Source organism: Hippocampus guttulatus, chromosome 3 (assembly GCF_054856545.1).
Source record: "Hippocampus guttulatus isolate MCC_2025c chromosome 3, RoL_Hgut_1.0, whole genome shotgun sequence".
In the NCBI taxonomy this organism is placed as follows: Eukaryota; Metazoa; Chordata; class Actinopteri; order Syngnathiformes; family Syngnathidae; genus Hippocampus; species Hippocampus guttulatus.
The window spans coordinates 7,579,619-7,603,573 of record NC_141263.1 but is presented as its reverse complement, the minus strand read 5'-3'; the positions used below and the strand labels follow the sequence as shown (position 1 = coordinate 7,603,573).

The window sequence follows — 23,955 nt, the reverse complement described above, 5'->3', positions numbered from 1 at the left end:
TCTCCTGAACGACATTAAAAAGTGCAGTTAGTACAACATTTCAACAGCACAAAGTGGAAAAAGTACACCACTTGTAAAAAGTAACGCAACGACCGGCAGCAGGAGCTTTCTCTGAAGCTGTTTGACCATCCAAAAAGCAAAAGGAATTGTCTGAGGTCAAGCAGCCGAAAAAGTGGTGAGAATGATGTGTAGATCTTTACTCAGATCCTCTTGAGTGCCTCTCACGTGATAATTAAAAGTTGTGATGGCTTTAAGATGGCAAAGTTGTAAATTACCGAATTAACACAGAAATAACAGCTGTCATTGATGACAAGGTTTGAAATGGGAGATAGAATAGAGGAACAGCGACAGGAGAATGGTAATGATTGTTCTAAGGGGACATTCACATAACATCAGGGCCATTACTATAAAAAGGACACGGTACTCTAAAACGGGGGATTAAAAAAAAAGGCGGTCATTCAGGCAAATAACTGTTGTCAGGACAGTAAATAGAGACTAATTAATCTTTTGACACTTGGGTTTCCTTTCTTATACTTTAATTGGAAAATACAGCTTTTGGTAAACCTATTTTATAGATGAAATCACCATTTATTTTGTGGGGTTGGTTAAAAATGTTGACTCAATCACTCCTTCCTCTTCAATAGGTCTTAACTCATTAAATGCCAAGAGCGACTTAAGAAGTCCATTACAAACAAAACATTCAGTGCCAAGGTCGACTTATGTCGTTTGATGTATTTTTTCATCGGGAGGGATGCACTGTCCCTTTAAATTGCAAGCATTTTGAGGAGTGGTATGGCCTACATCTCCAGCATTGTGTCGCGTATAATATGGTCGTATGTACCAACTCCAATAGAAAACATGAAATTGAGTGAACCCACCACGCCTTTGAACAATTGTTACATAATCCTGCCGCTTTGTAAAAGGAATGGTTTAATTATATGATAAAACACCCCAAAATAATGACATTCATGCCCACGATGAGTGTATGTAGGTCTGGCCGACGATTCAATATCAATATGTATCGCAATAGAAATGGAAAATCGTAAAGACCCCGACTACGACATTGTGCATGCTGTAGGCAGCGCGCAGCTGCCTACACACATGCAGATGAAGCAGTTATGCCAAAACGGGGAAGAGGCTGCCAAAGCAATCCAGAAACATCCAAACCAACAGAGCAGCATACTCATGCGGAACGAGACAGTGGTGTAACTTTGTTCAAATAAATGAGCTGTCAATGCAGTACAACTCTTGCACACCAACCCGATTCAATATCTAAGGATGGATACATACGTTGTATAAGTAAAGGAGTTCCCCGTCTTTGACGTGCCCGTGTAACTATCAATGATGCTGCTTTGTGGTAGCATCTAATGCAAATTACCACTTACAACCTTAGTTAGCACATTACACTAGATTTCAATGTAAACAAAAACAGCTCATTGTTTTTTCTTATTTTGCAAAGAAATACTTATCAATCTTGACTGATAGGAAATACTGTACTTATATTGTAGAAATTGTTCAGCCATATTGCCCAGCCCCACGAAGCACATTATGCTTAAAGAGGAGTTCATTTAATCTTTTTATTGATCTTTTCGTTTCACTTTTTCATCTTTGGATTGTCCTCTTATTTAAGGTTAAATGAAATTACATAAATTCTGCCTTTTTTTCTCGAGTCATTATTTTCAATAGTTTAAAAAATAAAATCATTATATATATGTATCTGAAATACTTATCGCCCAGTCCTAAGCGTATGTAAACTTCCAAATACAGCTAGATATATTCAAACTTACTGCCACAGCAATCCTTCCCAGGACATGCTCCGGGATCCTTTTATACACGTCAAGTGAACCACCTGTATTGGAAAAAGAGCTCTTTCATTTATCCCAAAACAATTACTCCATTATATTTCAGTGATATCTTAAAGGGGACATATTATGGAAAATTGACTTTTTATTGTTTCTATGCAAATACTTGGGTCTCTGGGCTAAGACTGCTTGCCCAGCCATCAAGTGTGAAATTAAACAACCAAGGACATACTCTGTAATCTGCCGGTTTATGAAAATTCTGTCTGTGCGGGAGACCTTTTGCACTTGCGTCCCCCACAACAGTGGGGCTAATTAACATCATAACCACCGCCACCCAAAGCAATGTATCTCCACCGATGACTCGACAGAGAACCATTCTGATGTGGCGGGCGAGATGCAGTTAAGAGTCCTATCGGCATGAGTGTCTGAAAACGTTCTAAAATTATGTTCGACTAGGTTTATGATGTATTGGGTGGATCGTATTTGTGTTTGTCTATGGCATGTGCTACACGGCTACATCAATTGACAAGTGTGTTTCGGTGTCTTGGTGATCAAAAGGTGCCTTCACAAGTGACATTGCAATGGTGTGTGAAAACGCCTGCGAGTTGGAAGCCACTGGTTGCCATACCAAAGCCGTGCTGGCACAGCAGTATGAGGAGCGAGATGGAGACTGATCAGCCCCTAAAGCGAACTGATTGCACAGAGGCAAAAAGTATGCTAAAATATATCTGTGAATTCTTAATCTCTGGGGTATTTTGACAAACGCATGCTGCACACGTTATCAAGATATCTGGGGACTGATTACAAGTTTTGAGAAAAAAAAAAAGCATAGTATGCGCTTTTGTTTATGCCTTGTTTTTCCTGGCTCCTTGTGACCAGCGATTTCTGTTTGTACTTTGTCGGTGCATTTTTCTGTAAATAATTTGTTATCGCAGTTTGTCTGAGCCTGCATTTGTGGGATCCTAAAAATATTCGGTTCGTCTCGAACGTGACAGAACTGGCTTTTGACCACCCTTGGTTGGCAATGAACACCTCATTTAACTAATATGACATACTTTACAATGCAACAAAAGGTCATTTACAGTTTCATTAAAAAGAAAAAGAAAAACAAAAAACCCCCCCCAAAAATGGATGGGAATTATTTCAATGTCTGAATGGGTCACAAATTCACCCCAAAATCTTTTCATTAAGTATGCACATAAATATGCACTCACAATTTTGTATTCCAAAAAAAATGTTAAAAATCCATTTTTTTAAATCTGAAAAATATGATGACTATTTTTTTTTTTTTTTAGATAGAAACCAAAAACTCATAGAATCCACATTTTGAAAAGCGAAAAATACATAAACTGTCAAGGTTTAAAATAAGTGCCAAACTATTGGACATACTTTGTTGACAGTTTGGCAAAAGTGTGAAACAGGGGATTCAATGCATTAACACAGTGAACACACACAGATACACAACTACAGACATCTCACACTGATTGACACTTGGGTGCGCGCGCGCACACACGCGCACACACGCGCACACACACACACACACACACACACACATAAAAGCCCCTCGAATTCCACTCAAGTTTGGATTTATTACACCCTTGTAGCTTTTAGCACACCGGCATGCTAAGCAGCTCACAACACCATGACATTCTTTTGATCAGCAGATGTGTAAATGGATACATGGGAGAGACATGAAGGGCAAACTCACCATCCATGAATTCTGTACATATGGATATTCTGTTCTCCACAAAAAAAGCACTGAAGAAGGTGATGATGTAGGGTGAGTCACACTGCAATGAGGATAAAATAATTAACAATTGCAGAATAAATAAACAGTATTCCAAATTTCTAACGTAAGTCATGTTACAAAAATAATTTTGTTTTCTGTTTTTCGAGGCACATTTTTTGCAAAGGCCGTTTTTGCTGATAAAAAGCAGAATAGTCCAATGCCTCGTGAAAGGAATGAAAACACTGGACAAGAAAACCTTCACACTGTTAAATAATTTGTGCATGACTCGCAGAGAAAATAAGTTCTTTCTAAGAGAGATCTAGGTGGGAGAGTTTCTTTGACTCTATTGCATGGTATAACGAGAGTAGTTGTTTCAATGCCACTGATTGTAGTGCAAGTATTTGAGTTGTTGTTGTTTTTTTTTTTAACCTCTGGAGTCCCAAGAAACTCGTGAGATTTGCAGTCTAGCACAAAATTATATCTTGGCCACACTGAATCAATTTCACAAATAGAAATGTTTGTCTTCATACAGTATATTTAAGAACACACTCTCTATATACACACATGGATAAAGTTGTTGGTATTCCTCTGTTAATGAAAGAAAAACCCATCAAGTACACTGCAATCACGTTTAAAATGGGGACAGTGCATATTCATGTAAAATCTGCCAGATAATACACACTACATTGTAGTCCCATGGAAGGTTGATGTAACATTTCAAGTACATTAAGGTATCCAAAACTCAAACAGAACAAAAACATGAAAACAAACCCTCCCTTCCAAAAAAACAAAACAAAACAAAACAAAATAAAATCTGCACGGTTAATCTGGTTTTGACATCAAATTATTCAATATAATGAAGTTCACAGAAACTGACCTTGTAGAGAATTTCTAACTCTGACATTATCTGCTTCTGGAGCTCCACAGTGATGTCGAGAGGAATTACCTGTTAGAACAATACAAAATTGAAGATACTGCAATTACAGGAGTCAATTTATGCTTTTTCTTGCCACATTTTTAAAGCTGTTTCCAGGCATCTTATTTAGTAAAGTATCATATTAGTTTTTGTTCTAAGTTCTGTGCGCATCAGACATAACCAAGAATGTATGAGGTAGAACATCTTACACGATAGACATTGGGTGACAGAGGTAAGTTGGCGCCTTCGATATGGATTATAGGCGTGCATTCAGAAATCCACTCTGACACCCGTGAAATACTCTTAAAATGTGTGTTCAGATGCAAGAGTGCGTTCCCCTCCCATTAATTTCCGAACGTTGACAAGAAAATACAAGGTTTGTCTCTTACTTTTATTTTTATGCCTTTGATGAAGCATCAATTTAATTGAGTAAGGTACTAAATTGTACAATGTGAACACATCTTCAGAACAATTTAAGATATTGCTTGAAGCCATTTCGATCAATGAGGGAGTAATTAATAGTAAAAGTAATAAATCCTTCAATTGCAACCGCCAGTGTGATCGATGGATCAGGAAGAAAATGAGCACCAAGCGACAACCTTTGGTGCTCCTTTGAGAACCACAAAAACATTCTTCTGTGAACCCCTGTTGATAGCAAACTTTACAGATCCTATTTTGTCTTCTTCAAGTTGGCCTGTTTTAAGGAGACAACGGTTTCGCATACAGGTGAGCATCTGGTCATCCCACCCCATGTATAATATTGCGAGGTAAGGAGTCCGTTACCATGAAGACTACAAATCAATATATATATTTTTTTCGTCATGGGTCCAGTTATGATTCAATTTGTTGACCTTTTTGTCTTATCTGTGGTCATCATTGAAATTAAGGTAAACTGACACTGTTCATTTCGTATTTTTATTTACGAAAATGAACTCTTCAATGTTAAGGTACTTGACATACTGTAACTAATCGAAAAATTGTTTCAAATATGAGAAAAACACACACACACACACATATATATATATATATATATATATATATACTGTATATATATTTAGTAGTTGTCTGAATGTTATTCAGTCTCACCTTGACAGCTAAGACACGCTTGCCGAGTAGATGATACGCTCTAAAAGGACAATAAATAAATAAATAATAAAAACGGCATGTCACATACAGTAAGGCAAGGCAAAGCATGGCAAAATTATTTGTATAGCACAAATCAACAGTAAAGTGACTCAAAGTACTTCACAAAAAGACATCAGGTAAAAAAATAAAGGCATTTCAGCAAGGGGAAAAAGAAACGACAAAAATATTGCAAAAACATTGATTTCTGCTTCAGCACTGATTCATTGGTTCAACAATCATTGAAGATCATCTAATTAAAACAGTGAACAAATGGGTTTTTAACCTTGATTTCAAGAAACTCAGTGTCTCGGCTGATCTACAGTTTTCTGGGAGTTGTTCCAGATATGCGGGTCATAGAAGCTGAATGTTGCTTATCCGTGTTTAGTTCTGACTCGAGGGACAGAGAGGAGAACAGTCTCAAATGATCTCAAGAGTTCTAGGTGGTTTATATTCAATGAGGAGGTCTCTGATATATTTTGGCCCTAGAGCATTTAGAGTTTTACATACTAAAAGGTGGATTTTAAAATCTGTCCTCTGACAGATGGGAAACCAGTGTAATGATCTCAAGAACGGAGGTGATGTGATGCATTTTCCTGGTTTTGGTTAGGACTTGAGCAGCAGCATTTTAATTAATTGCAGGTGTCTGATCAATTTTTTTTTTTCAGACCAGTAACGATACTGTTCCAATAATCAAGGCTACCTCTGACAAATGCATGGACAGGTTTTGTCAGGTCCTGCTGAGACATCAACTTTTTTACCCGTAACATATTCTTCAGATGATCGTAGGCAGGCTTTGTAACCATCTTGAAGTGCTCCTCAAAAGTGAGATCTGAGTCCATGACTATGTTTTTCACCTACTCTGTGTTTTAAGATGTAATGAGTGACGCCGTTTACAGACTTCCAATCTTCTTTCTTTGGATCCAAAACCAATAACCTCTGTTTTGCTCTTGTTCAGCTGCAGAAAATTTGGGCACATCTATTCGTTTAACTGCTCAATGCATTTAGTCAGGGAACGTAGAGGGCCATAGTCTTGTGATGAGACTGTGATGTATAATTGGGTGTCATCTGCATAGTTGTTGTAACCTATTTTATTAATCTCTATTATCTGAGCCAATGGGAGCATATAAATGTTAAATAGCAGTGGCGCGAGAATGGAGCCTTGTGGAACTCCACATGTGATTGCTGACTGCTTAGACTTAAAGTTACCTATTGATACAAAATACTTCCTGTTTTCTAAATGGGATTTAAACCACTTAGGTACGGTGTTAGAAAGCATAAGTTTTGTGCTCTTCTTGTAAAGGACACTTATAATCAGGAAGCCAACAGTGACGTTATGATGCATAGAAACTTCATAAGACAGAAGGTTGGTCGAGTTGGCTACACTGCAGCAATCGCAGACAGTCCTGCTTTTATCGTGGCAAGAGAAGCAAAGAAGCACAGCCCTATTATGATTTAATGGCTGAAGTCCTGAATGCCGCCCTAGAGGATTAGTTACACTTACAGTATACTGCATGCATAGTTTACCAGTCACAATACTGAATGACCTCACCACGTCAAAAATGAACATGTATCTAAAAACAGCAATGATTTGGATCCGAATTGAGCATATTAGGTTGCATTGTGTATGCAATGCGCTATAAAACTATATTTCATGAATACACAGTGTAATTTATTTTAGTCCCAAGAGTGTTTTGACCATTAAGATCATGTTCTCCAGGAAAGAGTAATTTTCACAAAAGGCTGATGTCCTTGTTTTCCTGTTGATGTCTCGGTGTTGTTCTAAACAACAATCAATATCAGCTAAGCATGACTGCTGCCTCGTAATTAAAACGAGGATGTTAATTGAGGCTACATCGCAGGGGTAGAAAAGTTAATGCTGAATGAGCAGGTTGTGGAAGCTATCAAACAAACTACCTGGAGTCCTCCCATTATTCTAGCCTGAGTTACCAAGCATGTGGCTGAACCTCTGTGTTGAAATTTTGCTACAATTTTGCTTGTATGTGTTTGGATTAATGATTGGTCTCTGAACAGACCAAACCCATTATGGCCGCTTGCACAATATACTGCAATGATATCACGACAAGAGCTGTGTAAAATATTCAGCATTTAAAACAATCATGTTCAGTTCTGATTTACAGTTCACCCCATCAGAAGGGTATACAATTAATAATACTTATTTTTGAGGTTGCTGTTTGCAGCGGTGTAAAACTGTAATGCTTCATACCGAGATTAGATTTGTGACAAAAGCAATTGAAGGAACCAAAATATTATACACATCAGCTCTCATTTTATGGGTCAACAACAACTTTAATGAGAGATTGCTTAAATGTGCCCCCAAACATATTTTTGTTGATCCAAAAAATATATATATATATTTACTATTTTCTTAGCATATCAGGTTTTTGAAATATTTTCATTTTTAATGTTTTTAATTGTTTTTGATGTATTATAAAAAAAATTGTGCAATACCGATTTTACTATGGGTTGTAATTGATAACTATGATCTCTCATAAAGAAAAAAAAACAATCTTTTGCTGAACCTAAACTTTAATTGGTAAATATTAGGAAATATATTACCAGTAGTACATATTATTATTGTTATTATATTATTATTATGATTAGGAAAACCTGATGTGCCAGCCAAAAATTAGGGCAGATATGCACCCAGCACAAAAAAAAAAATCTAGAAAAGTTTACTTGCCTCTTTGATTAAAAAAAAAAGTGAAAAATTGTTGACCTGTGTTATATTATACAGTAGGTGATTAATTAATGCTTGACAGAGTCAATCTCAAAACTGATGCTTTATTAAATTAACCATAAAGGAAGAATATTTGAGACAGCCCCGGTATTGGATGTCACTATGTGCAAGTTGTCGGAACATTCAGTGGTTGGTGCCATTTTATTAACAAAAAAAACATTCAGTTTTATTATACTTTTAGAAGCACATTGTTGGGGCTGCTACAGTGAAATGTTGTCCAATGTCGGGGCGGTTATATTTGTAGATTGGGAGCACTGTTTCATATCACTCGGGCAGCACTTCAGAATGTACTACATCTCAATGAATTGAGACTCAAAGCCATCTCAATAATAAGTTAACTGCAAATGAACTCTGAAAGACAGAATCCTAATCATAAGAATGGCAAAAGAGACACATTGGATTTTTGAGAGTGCTATGCAAGGATGTTATAAAGATAAATATGTGGTATGGCTTGGTTAAAGAAGACTGTCCTTGACCACCTCAGGGCAACATTGTTGTATGAGTTACAATGACAGGCCTGTGACAGCGGAAGAGATGGGGACAAGGTTACGAAGCAACCCCCCCCATCACTCCTCCCTGATCTGCCCCCAGTAAATGTGCCTCATTGCCTGGATCTTATTTACACTCTAGCTCCTCTGTAATAAAAGCTCCATCATGCAGTATTCATAGGCCCTCTCGCAATGTGTCTCAAGTTGGGGCGATATGTTAGAAAGACTGGCCTTCTGGATCAGGGCTAATGCAGTACTTTTAAACTGCCACGTGGTTGACCGCTCACCATTCTCTCTAGCTGACAGCTATTATGGCTTCATTTATGACACAGAGGCCAAATCCTAAACACAAACAGGGATGTGAGTACAATATGCATCCTTCAGAAAACTTTGTGAAAAGCCCTAGCAATACACAACAAGTTAGAATATGTGTGTAGACTTTTGAGACAATGTATTTTGTTAATTTATATGATCAGACATTTCAGAACGGGCGCCATGGTGTGAAAGTGGTTAGCACGTCCGCCTCACAGTGCAGAGGTGCAGGGTTCAATTCCGGCTCCGAGCTTCCTGTGTGGGGTTTGCATGTTCTCCGACGTGCCTATGTGGATTTACTCTGGTACTCCGGTTTCCTCCCACATTCCAAACACATGCAACGCAGGTTAATGGAACACTCTAAATGGTCTCTCGGTGTTCTTGTGAGCGCTGTGATGGTTGTTTATCTATGTGTGCCCTGTGCTTAGGTGGCAAAGAGTTCAGGGTGTAACCTACCTACTGCCCGAAGACAGCTGGGATAGGCTCCATTACGCCCGCGACCCTCGTGAGGATAAGCAGATTAGAAGATGAATGAACTATTTCAAAAGTAGCTTGTCTCTCTAGAACAGGGGTGGGCAAACTTTTTGGCTCGGGGGCCGCATTGACTTTTAAAATTTGACAGAAGGGCCAGGTCAGCACGAGCTATGGTACATTAAAAAAAAAAAAACAGCATTTGTTGACAGTCCATATCAAACATCAACAGAACAAAAGCATGAAAGTACTGTATTAATATACTTTTTTTAAATGACAAAAGTGTTGTTGATGACCTATTTTAGCCTGTGCATCACTGCAGATGGGTTGTGATCAGACCAGTAGAAGTAGAGCAATACAGAGGTACTAGGTGGTCGAAAAGATTGCCCCGCCCCCCCGTGTTCTGCAACTTCAAGTCAATGCGCCACCTGGCGGTGAAATGCCTGTCATTACAAGTCCAATTGAAATGAATGCAATCGTTCACATCAAACCTTAATTGTGGACCAACCTTCGGCGGGCCGGATTAAAAAGACCAACGCGCCGGATTCGGCCCGCGGGCCGTAGTTTGCCCACCACTGCTCTAGAATGTGTTTGTTCTCATACACTAATGTGAAGTCAAAGAGATGCCCTTGAGGTACATCTTCAACAAAAGTATCTAGGCTAAAATTAAATCACTTAGGTGAACAAGAAACTAACCAAACAATTTGGAGTCTTGACCATAAAATGTAATCAATATGGTGACAAGATTAAACCAAGAGAGAAAATGTAGAGGCTTGAAGAAAAGTGCCTCAGTAGATGTCGCCACTGTCACAGCCATGCTAATGTGCTGGTTTTAATTGCACTTCTGTATTCAAGAGTGGAATCGACAACCTGTACGTCCTTGTAATCACACTCATAAGCCATGGAATGAGTTAAATTGGTGGATGAGATGGACCCCTGAGAGAGTGTCTAATAATAAAAAAAAAAGAAAAAAGCCAGGCACTGATGGATGGCCAGGTCAGGTTGTGTGGCTTTAGAGAGTTGAGGTGTTGGTAACATCCAATTGAGTCGAAATGGCTCTGGGTCATAAATGGGTTAAAGGTTTAAAAGGTGGGGAGCCTTTAGTGATGCCTTTACACTTGATAAGCACACCAAAAACTAGACATGAACTAGTTGAAGGGCATAGATAGAGAATAGTAATAGTTTTTTTAAAGTCTAGATTTAATTAGAATTCTATCCTATACTTTCAAGTTCTTCAATTGAACTATATTGGGACCATTTTAAAAACATTTTCAAATTATTCCCATTTTACCATGTATTCATTTCCCTGTTATTTAAATCTTGACTTTTTGTTTTTTGGGAATGAAATGTGCTTTTACAGTATTAAAAAATATGCTTTACTTTTATTAATTAAGTACGTTTCAACAAAACAATGCACAACAGCAAAACAAGTTAGATTTGTATTCCTCCCCCTCTTCTCCTCCCAACCATAACATTTTCGGCACCAAATAATATGGATTTTCTGCAGAGCTAAATTGACTGAGAAGTTGTTGGATTTGCAATATTGGCCTTCGCAAGTGTACTGTAACCATTTGTATCACTAAACATCAACATTCTGTTTGTCCTACAACTATGAGAGGTTGGACTTTAATGAAACAATCTCAAAGCGATAAAAGAGTCAAACTTGTTTGGACTGAGACAAGAGAAAATAAATAGACAGCACTCTGGACTTGCTCGATTGGAAATTTACTGGGTTTGCTGTGGATGTGAGAGAACACTTGGCTGAGTCAAGGTTAGTAGGAGCAGTAATCAATACTTCAATCTCAATAAAACAGCTCAATGTAGGTGAATTGATGGAAAGACTAAACAAGGAAGGAGGGGAAAAGAAGGAAAGAAGCAGCGTTCCTGTCATATCTTTTGCTGCAAAAAAAAAAAATAGATCCGTCTTGCCAGTGAGGACAGAGCTGCTCTACTGTATGACAGATAATGGTTAGTAAATATGGGCCAATTAAGTCAATCAACTGTCAACCACATAGCCTCAGTCGACTGCATATTTGTAAGTTGTAAGTTTGTAACTCCACAACATAATAAATGACATCGTTTTGCTTGATAGATGCCCCCCCCCCTCCCAAAAAAACAGGGGTGGTGGGGTTCCAAAAAGTCAGCTTCTTCAGTATGGACAGACGGACACGAGGTGTAAACAACCTCCAGCATGTTATCTTCAGAGTCAATACTGTACCTAGCATTGTGGTTTAACTCTGTAGGATCTGTACCTCATTGTGTTAGCCAGGTAACACTTACTTGTAGACCGTGCCTCCATTTCCTTGTCCAAGCTGTTCTTGGTATTGGATATCCTGGGCATTTATCTGAAAAGTAATAAGAACAAGCTATGCCATAGTAATAGAGTAGGGACTGATGCAAAACAAGAGGCAAAAATCACTTTTTTTAATCCACATTCAGTGTCAGTCAAGGATCACATAGAAAAGAGGACAAGCTGATAATAAAGAGGAAAGTATGGATATATTGAAAGCTCACTCCCATTCACTTGAATGGACTGGCAAGGTGTGCTCCGCTCCATTGCATTTTTCGAAACAAATTTCACTATTCAACCTATAGGTACAAATGATAAATATGGTCATGTATCATTGTAAAACTAAATATACTGTATGTGGACTGTGTATACTGTATGGCACACTGCCATGTCTTGCTCACTCTAAACCAGCAAATGGAAGTTAGCGTTTGTGTGTCTGTCCCTCCTTCCTTCAGATTATTGTCATTGGCTACTTTTAGCTGTCGATCAACAGCAAACTTCAAAGGATGTATGTGGTTGGTTGGGCTGAGCAGGTTAATTTTCAGCAAAAAACAAAGTCACGTGAAACGTGACACAAATGACATGAACGATGTTTATGCTGTGAGAAAAAGTGTTACGGATCCTGTTAGTGAAGCAATGTTTGTTTGAAGATTTTGTTTGTAAAGCAATTTGTGACCTGGGTTGTTTCTGAGCCGAGGTTGCACTGTGTCAAATAAGGGGAAGATAAGGCAAAAACCTTACAAGTAGCTCATTTGGTCTCTGTGTGGGACACAAAAAGCAAAGAGAATGAATTAACTTAAATCAAAACAAACGAACCTGCCCAGTTGTCAAGATCCTCTTTAACTCAGCAGATGATTTCTTTAAGCTGAATCACATAAAGGACAGTTGTATTGACACAAATACTCCATCTTTTAGCTTTAATCGGTCTCTCAAATGAACTTTTTTCCCTGAGGGTTACCTGTTGTTTGCCATAGCGTCTGTCACGCCATGTGTACAGTCATTGACTGGGTTAGGTCTTGTATTCACCTAAGAATTGACAAAGCAACAGAAGGAATTGGAGCGGCATGCGTTCATACACACAAGATAAAATGTCATTGAGGGTGCGCCTTATACTCCGGAGCGCCTTATAGTGCAGAAAATACGGTAGTCAGAGAACAGATAGAGTTTTTCCTGCGTTCAAAATTGCGTGTCAACCGATTGATATCACTCCACACAGCGTAAAACTCCCGCTGTGCTGATTGAGGGATTTATGTGCCTCTGCAGCAGCTTTGTATTTTAACTGCAGCTGCAGCTTTTAGGAGGCGCGGCATCAACAGCAGTGCACAGGAAAGACCTGAAGCAACTACCGAAGAAGAAACAGATCACACTCGTAGACTCGTCAGTGCTATCGGCGTCCTGATTTTCCTTAGCGGATTTCACAAACAGGTCATTTAATATTGCCTTTTTTTTTGCATCCACGCATGCAATCTTTATTAAAATAAAAGCCGCACCACAAAGCCAATGCCTGCGTGATTGAAACATTATTTATTATTTCTCTTTCCATATGGTCTTCTTGGGGACAGTGTTATTTTCGTCAATGATGATGAAATTATTTCATTAACGCTTCTTTTTTTCATGACGATAATGAGACAATGACGAGCTAAACGTGGCTTTTTGATGATTAAAATATGTCGTGAAGTATGTGAGTTTTCATTGACGAAACGAGACTGGACGAAATTGTTAGCGTGTGGTACTGTCAGACGTTTAAAATTCACAAAATCTCTTCCTTTTGCGCATGTAATCTGTAAAAAAAATATCCGCAATGCTGCAGCAACCTATCCTAATTTGATCACGCCCACCATCTGGCCGGTACGCAGGGCACACGCACACACCGTCTGCGGTCAATAGTCCCACACACACGGACACGCTTTTCATTGATGGACCATGGCGGCGGTGTCAATAAATGGGTTTGGTGGTCTGAAACGAATAAAAGATATATGGATATAGTTTCTGCAACACTGATTGGGGCGTCATGGCTCAGTGGTAGAGTGGCCGTTTTCCAACCCAGAGGTTGGTGGTTTGATCCGCGCCCATGTTGAAGTATCCTTGAGCAAGAAGTTCAACACCCAGTTGCTCCTGATGCTGCGTCATCAATAGGTGAATGAGGTAACAGTGGAGAGTACTTTGAGTACCCGGGGTAGAAAAGCCCTATATAAGTGACAGCACATTTACCATTTACATCTTCAAAACACACAAGCCAGTGGCTTTGACAAGCAGTGGCTAAATAAATTTAAAATGTTCTCCAGGTATTCCGGTTTCCCCCCACATTCCACGGATGGATGGATGGATTAAACAGAGGACACTGCAGCGTGCTATTGCAGTACAGGTGGACATGGACAGAGCGCTTGAATGCTGCTTCAAAATAATCTGTGGCCCCACCACACAAGCAATGAGTCCATCATTCACCTATGAGGGTAACTAACTTAAAGCATGTTTCCTGTAAAAGCAAGTGAGTCCGCATGGTCAGGATGGTACCAGCTCTTCTTCAATTTGAGCCAGGAAAACCCCTAGATAACAGTAATTTTTATTAAATTCTCGACTTCAACCAACCCAATGAGGACAAGGAGAATAGATAATTGAGGGATGGATCTGTAACACTAATTGTTCCAGTCTTTTATCACTGCTTACATTATTTTCAAGAAGCAAATTTCCTTTCACCCAAAGCTCAGTCAATGTTTGAATAATTGTGCATTCACGTACATACAGTAAAAATCTTCTTAACACATTAATAACTAAGACAAAGGACAGCAGAACAATAACACCGGGACAATCAAAATGTTATGCTTCACTAGGGACATTGTTGTTCACATCTTTTCAGGCATATGCATGTTTACTCCAAAGACATGAAAGAATAGACAAGTGACTACTGGGGGAATACTGAAAACGACACTTTTAATTGAGGTCAAAAGGCAGGTGTTTTTGGTCCACTAAAGCGAAGGAATTTTCTCTTTAATTAGTGCCCAGGAAGACCTAATTTAAACTGCACACACGACTCCACTCAGTCAATTACTTTTATATTAACATGAGAGAAAGGAGGTGAAAGTTTACCAAAGGTTTTGGGGAAAACACCATCTTGGCGTAACCGACCCTTGATCTCCGTAGTTCAGTAGTTGGGAGTCAAAGTGTCACAGAGAATACAACAAATAAAGAGAGCCTGTTGTAGCCCATGTATGTGAGGATGGGGTGGCTATTCAAATGAAGAAGTCCATTCTATCGGTTTGAGGATGTGCTATCAACCAACCAGTTGCATTCACAGTGAAAAGCAACATGAAATTTTCTGAGGAGGTAGTGAATGTCTTCTGCAGCAAAGTCCGATGACAACCATATCAGGGCCGACACCATACATAAAATAAATAAATAAATAAATATACATGAGTGAGACAGGAGGAGTGCCTTGACTGCAATTGACATTTCAATAAGTGGAACACAGCGTTACCAATGCATTCACTTCAAGACCTCCTTCTCATTCTGCGTAAGGCAGCTGAAACAATTATTGAGATAGGTACCTTCAGGCCATGTATGTTCCGGATCCCCGGAGTCTTGCCGGCTGAAACAGTAATTGACTAGATTGAAGAACACATCACTGGGCCATTTACAAATGCATCAGTTCAGTTTTATAATAAAAAAAAAAATAGAAATGAAATGAGGGTTACTTTGAAATTAGCTCATGAAAAGAAAGTGATAGAGCTGCTGGCCTCTTGAGACTGCTGTTGGCTTGTAGGAAGGAAAACAGTTACAGGCCTTGAAATGAACAAGAAGCGAGTGAGAAAAATATGTATATCAGAGCGCTAAGAGACAGAATACAATTCTTTGTCACTAAGCCCTTGGGGCTTGCTTAGATGTGTGAGCAAACGACACGTAGATCATCTGAAAAGGCATTCATACTGCAAACATGATGGATAATATGGGGAGGCACTGAACCTTGTCACCAATCGCGGACCAGCTACTTTGCAGTATTATCTGTTAAACAGATCTAATTTATATATGAGAAATATTTACTCAATCGAGAAAATATGCAGTTTATTGCATCCATCTTTTCATGAGAATGATGCATTCCCCAGCTCAATGGAGGAGTCTTTGTACCTGCACGCAGCATCGTATAGGCTGTAGCAGTGTGTTTCAAGTACATTTACAATCTGTTTAAAAGGATGCTTTAAAACGTTTCAATATGTTTAAACATCTGGGGAGGGCATTTCAAGGCTATAAGGTAGAGTGTGTAGAATTTAGTGCCATCTATCGGCGAACTAATAGAATGCTTGAAGCGCTTGCTTTTTGTATGGTGCCTCAGACAGACCGCACTTCGCAAGCCTACCACCACCGATTTCTTCAGCAGATTAACAAGCAAAATGTCATCCCGAACGACTTCGGCATTTGTCACACTGCTGTAGTCGTGGTGTTGAAAAGTCAGTCAGCTAAATTTGTCCCCTTTGAGTTCCTGTAGCAGAAAGATGGCGGCGGAACATGACAACCGTCTATCGGTAAGGCACGCTCTATGCAATATAATTAGATTTACTTTACCTTTGATTGTGTAAAAAAATAAAAATAAAAACTGATATTGATTTGACAAAACATTTTTTAACATATAATAAACAATAATGAACAATAAAAACTATTTTTTTTGCACACTATCCCTTTATATTATGAAAACTAAGTTCCTAACATAGTCTATGCAGTGAATGTATACCTCTCGTGAGTAGATGTAGAGGGTAGCTCCCAAGATGAAAAGAAATCACAGTTCTTGAGTTTTTCTAAAATAGGCACCTGAATTTCACTACTGTCCAGTGGCGCCATTGATAATTCCAGCCACTTTCATTATTTCCTTAGTTTTGATCACTGTTCAAGAGATTTGCCTAATTTTTAAGTACAGTCCAACAGGCAGTCAGAGCTACAGCTTTAGAAGTCCTACAGGGAAGAAAAGCAAATTTGCATTCATGATTAATTGCAAGCACTCCATACCTCGTGGAAATATCTGAAGAGGTTCTGGAAGCTGTCCATTCAAGCGTTCTTCATTCACTGTAGCGCAGTACTAAAGTTGAAAAGAAAGTGACTGTTACAAGCTTCATAGTTCACAAACACTATCTAGAAGTTTGCGACAATGGCATAAAACCCCATCATAACAACACAATGTGGGTAAAGTAATATTCGCTTTTGTGCATTCAAAATGTGTAAAAATGCTCAACTGATGTCCAATGACTTTCCAAAATGTGTGCATGCTGTGTTGAAATCTGTTGCCGATGAGAATTAATGCCTGGTGGGCTTGTTGTGAACGAGTGTAGTATTACCCTTTTCTCCTCCAGGTCAACAGCTCACCAAACACTCATATCCTACAGGACTAACACGTGTAGACACACTCGGGAGCCTCTCAGACACTTGCCAAGCCAATGCAATAATTGATGTTTCAGTTAACCAAACCATCTGTTAAAGTGAGGGTGTAGGTTTTTGTGAGTCTGTCTGTATGTGTGCGTCTCCTTTCTGGAGAAGGCTTCAAATCAACCACAATTAACACTGTGACCTTGCTTGCAGTTAACAGTTGCAAAAAAAAAAAAAAAAAGCACAAATTGGTGTAGGTTTTATGTACATGTGTTAATTGTATCTTTTCATTTACACTCCGGCATGAACCCTCAAGTCATTAAACAGATATGTAAATGCATTCCCTCATCGCGGGGGAGGGACAGAGGGATGGAGGACGATGGGCCCGGCTCGGATAGAAACGGATCAGAATGGCTGCCCAAGTGGCACAGCTGTTATTAAAAGGCCTATTTATCACTGTCACATCCCTCCTCACTTCTAGCTCTCTGCTGCTGCCCTCCAGCATTCTCAGTCGTCCACGTCTGAACAATAGGCCTAATACCAAAAACATGTTGTACGTGTTGCGAGGGCGGTCTTCACGTACCTTTAATTTTCCGCTCAGCTAGTTTATTGATTAAGGCGGCAATTACCGCCAAATCTGTGGAAAGTATGTTATTAAAAGACATTCTCCATTGTTGGCCAATAACTAAACTGTGTCCAATCCCAAATACAATCGCTCAGCCTAAAGGGACAAGCGGAGGGAGAGGGTCTCATCATCATTAGCGGGCTGAGGGGCGATGGGAGCAAGAATGGTGGAATTAGAGCCATTACCTCCAGGGGGAGCTGATTGAAGAACAGATGAGGTCACATGTTTTTTTAGCACGTGACAGAGGCCAGTCTTTAACTTTGAACAGGGGCATCTGTCTTTCAAGGTGTCCAATAATGATTAGGGATGCCTGCAAGACTAGTGGGTCTCACAGGAGCATGTAGCAATCAGTGTTTTCACTGATGGGGATAGTTTTCACAATAAATGTCCTCTGCAGACTGATGTTAATTAACTACTGAATTTGAGCATTAATTTTATTCAGTGATGAGGGGAAGGCAATTTTTTAAAGGAAAAGTAAAGAAAAAAAGATGAAGTGCCAACAAAGATAAAAGACTTTTGTTATGCATACAAGCAAATGAATTATTGAACTTTCTGTTGAGGCAGTTGTTTGCCCAGAATAAGATCAAATCCCTAAACACACAGCAAACGACAACGCCATGGCAAATCTCCCAAAATTCAAAGGCAAATTATTGCAGAAAAAAACATGACGTTTGAATTAGATATGATGGGAATTCATGTCGCCCACATTGGACTTTCCAGGTGGTCAGCAGCTTTTCACAAACAGGGTTGTCCCAAAAGGATAAAGAAAACCATTACAAAGCTGCTGTATTTATTTGCTAAATATTTATTCTGCAAATGACTTGAATGTTGTGGACAAAGTGATGCTGAGAGGGAGACTGTTCACAGTGAGTATAGCATTGTCCAGTTGGAATTTGATATTCTAATCTAGTAACTTTAGTCAGCAGTAGAGTGGTACCTCTACTTACGAAATTACCGTACATTATTTGGTTGGTTCTGGAAGAAATTTCTTCATTAGAAAATTTTGAAAGTAGAGACGCGTTTTCCATGTAAATGCCTTAATCCGTTCCAAGACCCCCCAAAATTCAGACAAATGTTTTCTGAAGCATAAAAATGCATCCAAATATGTAACAAATACATGTTACAATTAGATTATTGCACAATAAATGAGAGTTGTGCAGAATGTAAAAAACTAAAAAAAAAGAACATGATGGTTATTTAACTTTTAACTGCGTACTCATCATGTTTTGCCCTCTTTAGTTCATGTTCTCTCTCGGAAGTGGTTTTCGCCTAGCGTTTTGTAAAGAACTGATCCAAGGACGTTTGCTTTTAACAAACCTTCAAAAATGTCCAAGGCAAACATCAGCATCGTAAGCGATCGTCCGACTGGTGAACTCTTTTTCTGGGTGATTCACATTTACGCAAAACTATTGCAACACCTCATAGCCCGAGGGGCGAATGACGAGGACGCTGCATAACACAGATCTATCTATCTACACACATACAGTAGACACGTACGATAGAGGCCCCTCTTAGCCAATGGGATGCCAGGAAGATCCCAGGTAATAGCCAATGGCAGAGCAGCTATAAGTATGTTGCATTCAGGAAACTCGAGCTGCGAGTAGCAGCCCACACTATTTTTACCTTTCGTATCTTGAAATTTATTTCATAACAAGAGGCAATATTTTTCTGTTGAGGTGTTTCGTAACCTGATAATTTCGTATGGAGACGTTCGTAAGTAGAGGTACAGTGAAACTCCTCTAGAACGAAGCCTACATGGGCGAAAATATCCCCTTATGTGAAAAAATCTTCATGCATTAACACAATTCCCATTCTCCTGCCCCACATACGATGAAACCCCCCCTGTTGCATTATACGAAATCATTTTCTCTGCTCCAGCCTGTGAAGACATTCACTACAATGAAGTCTTATCCAACAGCGACCTCTACTGCTCCGTTCGAAAAAAGGCAACAGCAACCACCACATTGGTTTACATAGTGAATGATGTTTATTTCGGTCACAGCTGCGAGTTTCCTAGACTCAACATACTCATAGCTGCTCTGCCATTGGCTTACCAAGCATCATCCTGGCCTCCGATTGGCCAAAAGGGACCTCACTGTCTACGTGTGTAGATACTGAAGCTAGATCCTTAGCATCCGATGAGCTGCTCAGAGTAAATTGCTTATGGCTCAATGGACATTCAAATAAACGAACGTTTCCTCGAATGCTTTACTTGTTATAATGCTAAAAACAGCCACGGGACGCTTCGTAGTCCTCGATGGCCATAGTTAGCTCTCGAAGGCTAAAAACCTTACGCTAACTGGAGCGCTAATGAGAGAGAAGTGCTCCAGTTAGCGTAAGGTTTTTAGCCTTCAAGAGCTAACTATGGCCATCGAGGACAAGAAGCGTCCCGTGGCTGGCTTAAAAGTTCATTGCATGCCAGGAAGTGTTTGTTATTGTTAGATTCAGACGAGGATGGACGTTGCATTGCTAAAATGGCTACAAAACGGACCTTTGGATGTAAAACAGCTAAGACAAGAAGAGCTCTGATGCCGGAAGAGAGGGTAAAAGTGATCAAAATGAAAGACGGAGCAAGCAAAATAAAACACATTATCCAAGAAATTGATGTAAGTGAAAGTGAATGCTGATCGTAAATTTCGCAATTTCTTTCCCTTTTTTTCTTTCTACACTGACAATATGAAGTGTCAAATAAGTGTGTGCTCATACTTATGCACTATTGGAATAAAAATAGAGTACACATACATAAACATTCGTTTGTGTGTGCGTGTACACATACGTTTGTGTGTGTGGGTGTGTGTGTGCTTACATCTGAGATCAAATTTGCTACAGTGAAAAAACCCCTGTTGTGAAAAAATTCTTGCTGCAAACAGGATTTCGTTGTAGAGGAGTTTCACTGTACCACTGTATTGTCAATAAACACCCGTGCACCTGTTCAGTTGAAGTGGTCGCCATCACGCATTATACTGCAGATAAAACTAAATAAATGCATAAAACACTAAAGCAAGGTCTCATCCTTAGTTGAAAGACAAGGAATAAATTTGGGTTTTAAATCAAGGTTTGAAACTGGTGGCAATGTCATTCCATTGTTAGATGCACATTCTGACAAGATTTTAGCATGCAAAATATGCACTATATTTGACTTATTTTACTTAATCAGCCTGCAACTACACCACAGTATGTTGAAAAAGTTCCCGGAGGACGTTGCTGGATAGACATGGACCAGAAAGCCAGAAATTTGGCCTGTGGGTCCTGCAGAATTGTGAGCTGATGGGGGGTAAAAGACATCTACAGATGAACACAGATTTGGAGCAGCCTGGGGGCATGTTTCTTAATGAGGCAAATCTTTAAGTACTCACTAATAAATAATCAAAAATCGACAGCTATTTATCTGTCAGTATGTCGCCCTTGTCGAGAGATCCATCACACATCATTACACTTCCTGTCCGTGTCATGAACACTAAATAGAGTGCCTGTGTTGTTGGATCAGAGCATACAGTAGTGGGGAAGACATTATATACAGTATTACCAAAGAAATGTCTGGCACTGACATTCAAGTCGAATAATATAGATTGTGTATTCATTACACACGTCTAGGCCACTATACAGAATTGGAGCTGATGTGTTCCTAGGCTTTGTGTGTGTGTGTGTGTGTGTATAAATTTGCAGGCAAATAATGCTGATTTATTTAGAGGGCCCGGTTTGGCTGCAACAATCCAGGTCAGATGACAAAAGTTAATTTCACTCTTTAGTGGTGACAATTTTGAACCAAAACTTTTCAAGGAAAACACTGAAACATACGATCAGGGTGGAGGTGGTCTCAAAATGCCCACTTTCACAGCTATAGTATAGCCCCAAAATGGCACAAAATGCTCTTTTTTAAAACATGCCCCGTTGCACCAGCTTGCACAGAGCTTTGAAAATACTTAGCGAGGACGCACTTTTAAGCAGAAAGAAGTTGCTTTTTGAAATACCCACACCCTCGCCAAAAAATCGATCTAAGCAAGACACAAACCGATAAAGTATATGTCTCAGCCCAAGATATATTGAAACAAAGAAACAAGTATCAAGGCCCAATATGCTCACACTCTCACAATTGCATGTGTAGACACATTCCATTACATGGTAATTGGTGTACAATGTCAAGTGGCAGCGACCAACCATGTCACAAACTTATCTTTTTTCAAGCAAGTTACCGGATGTGAGAGCTACATCTGTAACACTAAAACGACATAATTCCCAGTGCTGCACAACTGTGTCCGATATGCTTGTGATTCTGTTGAACTAAATCATCTTTCGTATGGTTTTCAAAACAGCAACAATGCACATTTTGATTCACTTATGAGACATCAGTACCGGCGCATAGTGCAGTGTAACCTAGTTATGCGACACGACCGCATGTTTTACTTCTTGTAATCTGTGCAAACAATCTGTGAGAATGCAGTTCTATTTTTAGTACCCAGATATAAGAATCCACATTAAACTATTGTAGAAGTACTCATGTTTTTGCATAATTAAAAACAAATCTGAATCCAGCCGATAACTCGTTTTTTTTGTGCCACAATAAGAAACAAATGGACATTTTTTAAATTCTTGTACTTACATATGACAACATGGCTTTGAGCTCTTCGTCGCTTCTCACTGTGATTCTGTCACCAACCTCATCTTCATCTAAATGACAGATACAGAAGTAGTTTTAAATTTTGAAAAAAAGAAAAACAGTTGTAAGCATCACATCCAACAGGCTGAATGCAATGCAAAATAGACAGCTGAACAGATGTCTAATCAACTAAATTAGTATATGTTGTTAACCACATAAAGCACCCAATTCAAGAAAAGTGATCCCACATAACAAAAGCAGAATTTGTCAAACAAGAGAAAGCTCTGTGGTCTGAATATTAAAACTTCTGTACTCACAAACAACACTGGTAAAATTTCAAAAATACTTGCATTCAAAGGCAGTGACGGTGGCTTCAGGCATAACATCCCTGATGGCGCCCTATTTATAGAAATTACGACAACTATGACAAATCAAATCACTGACATTGATGGGGGAAAACAGAGAGAGAGTTTTGGCAACAGAGTAGCATTACTTACCAGCAAGTCACTGAAGTTTAGCAGTGATGGACAGTCGACGGAAGAATCCATGTCTCCTAACGGAGTTTTTATTCGGATTACAATTCTCCCGGCGTCCATAATGAAGATGCCACTAGGACTAAAGTAGATCATGAATAGGACGCCGAGAAAAGAAGCTTCATAACAACACTCAGCTCACCTGTCCAAGCTAACGAGCTAATTTCCTGTCGTGATATGCTAACACACGCTATCATCCTGTTCAGTCCACATACTTGCATTAAGTCATGCGCAGACATAAAGGACAGTAACAGTCGCTGTGTGAAAGTCGGAATCACGTCATAATTGTATTACAAGCAAAGCGAACGATGAAAAGTGTACTGGTAAAGTTTTGTCGTGTTTTGTTTGGTTATTTAGCCATGAATGTTTGTGAAAGGAAATCATAAGTTTACGAATAGCAGCACATAGTCGACATCCGTTCCAATTGTTTCAAATTAAAAGATAGAAACCTGAAGCAGATGAAATGTGCTTCTCCATCGTCAATGTGGAACATTACTCTGCGTCGGATCAGAAAAATCATTGTTCTATTTCATTCAGATGACTCATTATGACTCCTCACAGTTAACAGGTTTTGTGTTTTGCATTCCTGTGTGGAATGTGCGTTTTCTCTCCGTGCTCTCTGGATACGTTGGCTTCCTTCCACATTTCCAAAACATGCATGTTAGAGTAATAAAATGGTCTTTGAGACGTCTTAAAAAGGGAATAGAATCCATTCAGGTAAAAACAAGAACTTAATTGGCATTCAAATGTCTTCAATCAATCTTCCAAAAGTTTCAAAAATTTTGCTACATCAATATATTTACCGTGATTACAGTAGGTTGGCCATGATTAGGGGTATTTTTTTTTTTTCAGCATGATGTGTAGGCTGCCATGTTTTGGTTACACCCACATGTTCACTGGCTCCCAATTCCAGTTGTTAAGGCAATGTCAGTCCAGTAACTTTGTGTTTCCTAATCATAA

The 23,955-nt window shown here is 39.2% G+C and overlaps 1 protein-coding gene across 4 annotated transcripts in view; it reads right to left on the bottom strand.

Annotated features, from left to right (window-relative positions):
• map2k5 (mitogen-activated protein kinase kinase 5) overlaps window positions 1-23,381 on the bottom strand; it is a 54,550-nt gene extending 31,169 nt beyond the window's left edge. For all 4 annotated transcript variants that reach the window (XR_015100397.1, XM_086106428.1, XM_086106430.1 and 1 more), the window contains exons 1-12: window positions 22,960-23,381; window positions 22,813-22,861; window positions 22,466-22,533; window positions 16,887-16,956; window positions 15,437-15,477; window positions 12,850-12,917; window positions 12,708-12,756; window positions 11,882-11,946; window positions 5,534-5,573; window positions 4,409-4,477; window positions 3,511-3,592; window positions 1,788-1,849 (exon numbers count right to left, since the gene is read on the bottom strand). Coding sequence is in view for 3 of the 4 variants with exons in the window: in XM_086106428.1 (XP_085962554.1) it covers window positions 1,788-1,849; window positions 3,511-3,592; window positions 4,409-4,477; window positions 5,534-5,573; window positions 11,882-11,946; window positions 12,708-12,756; window positions 12,850-12,917; window positions 15,437-15,477; window positions 16,887-16,956; window positions 22,466-22,533; window positions 22,813-22,861; window positions 22,960-23,091 (795 nt within the window). In the remaining variant the exon portion in view is untranslated. The remainder of the gene's footprint in view (window positions 1-1,787; window positions 1,850-3,510; window positions 3,593-4,408; window positions 4,478-5,533; window positions 5,574-11,881; window positions 11,947-12,707; window positions 12,757-12,849; window positions 12,918-15,436; window positions 15,478-16,886; window positions 16,957-22,465; window positions 22,534-22,812; window positions 22,862-22,959) is intronic.
• Window positions 23,382-23,955: the final 574 nt, after the last annotated feature.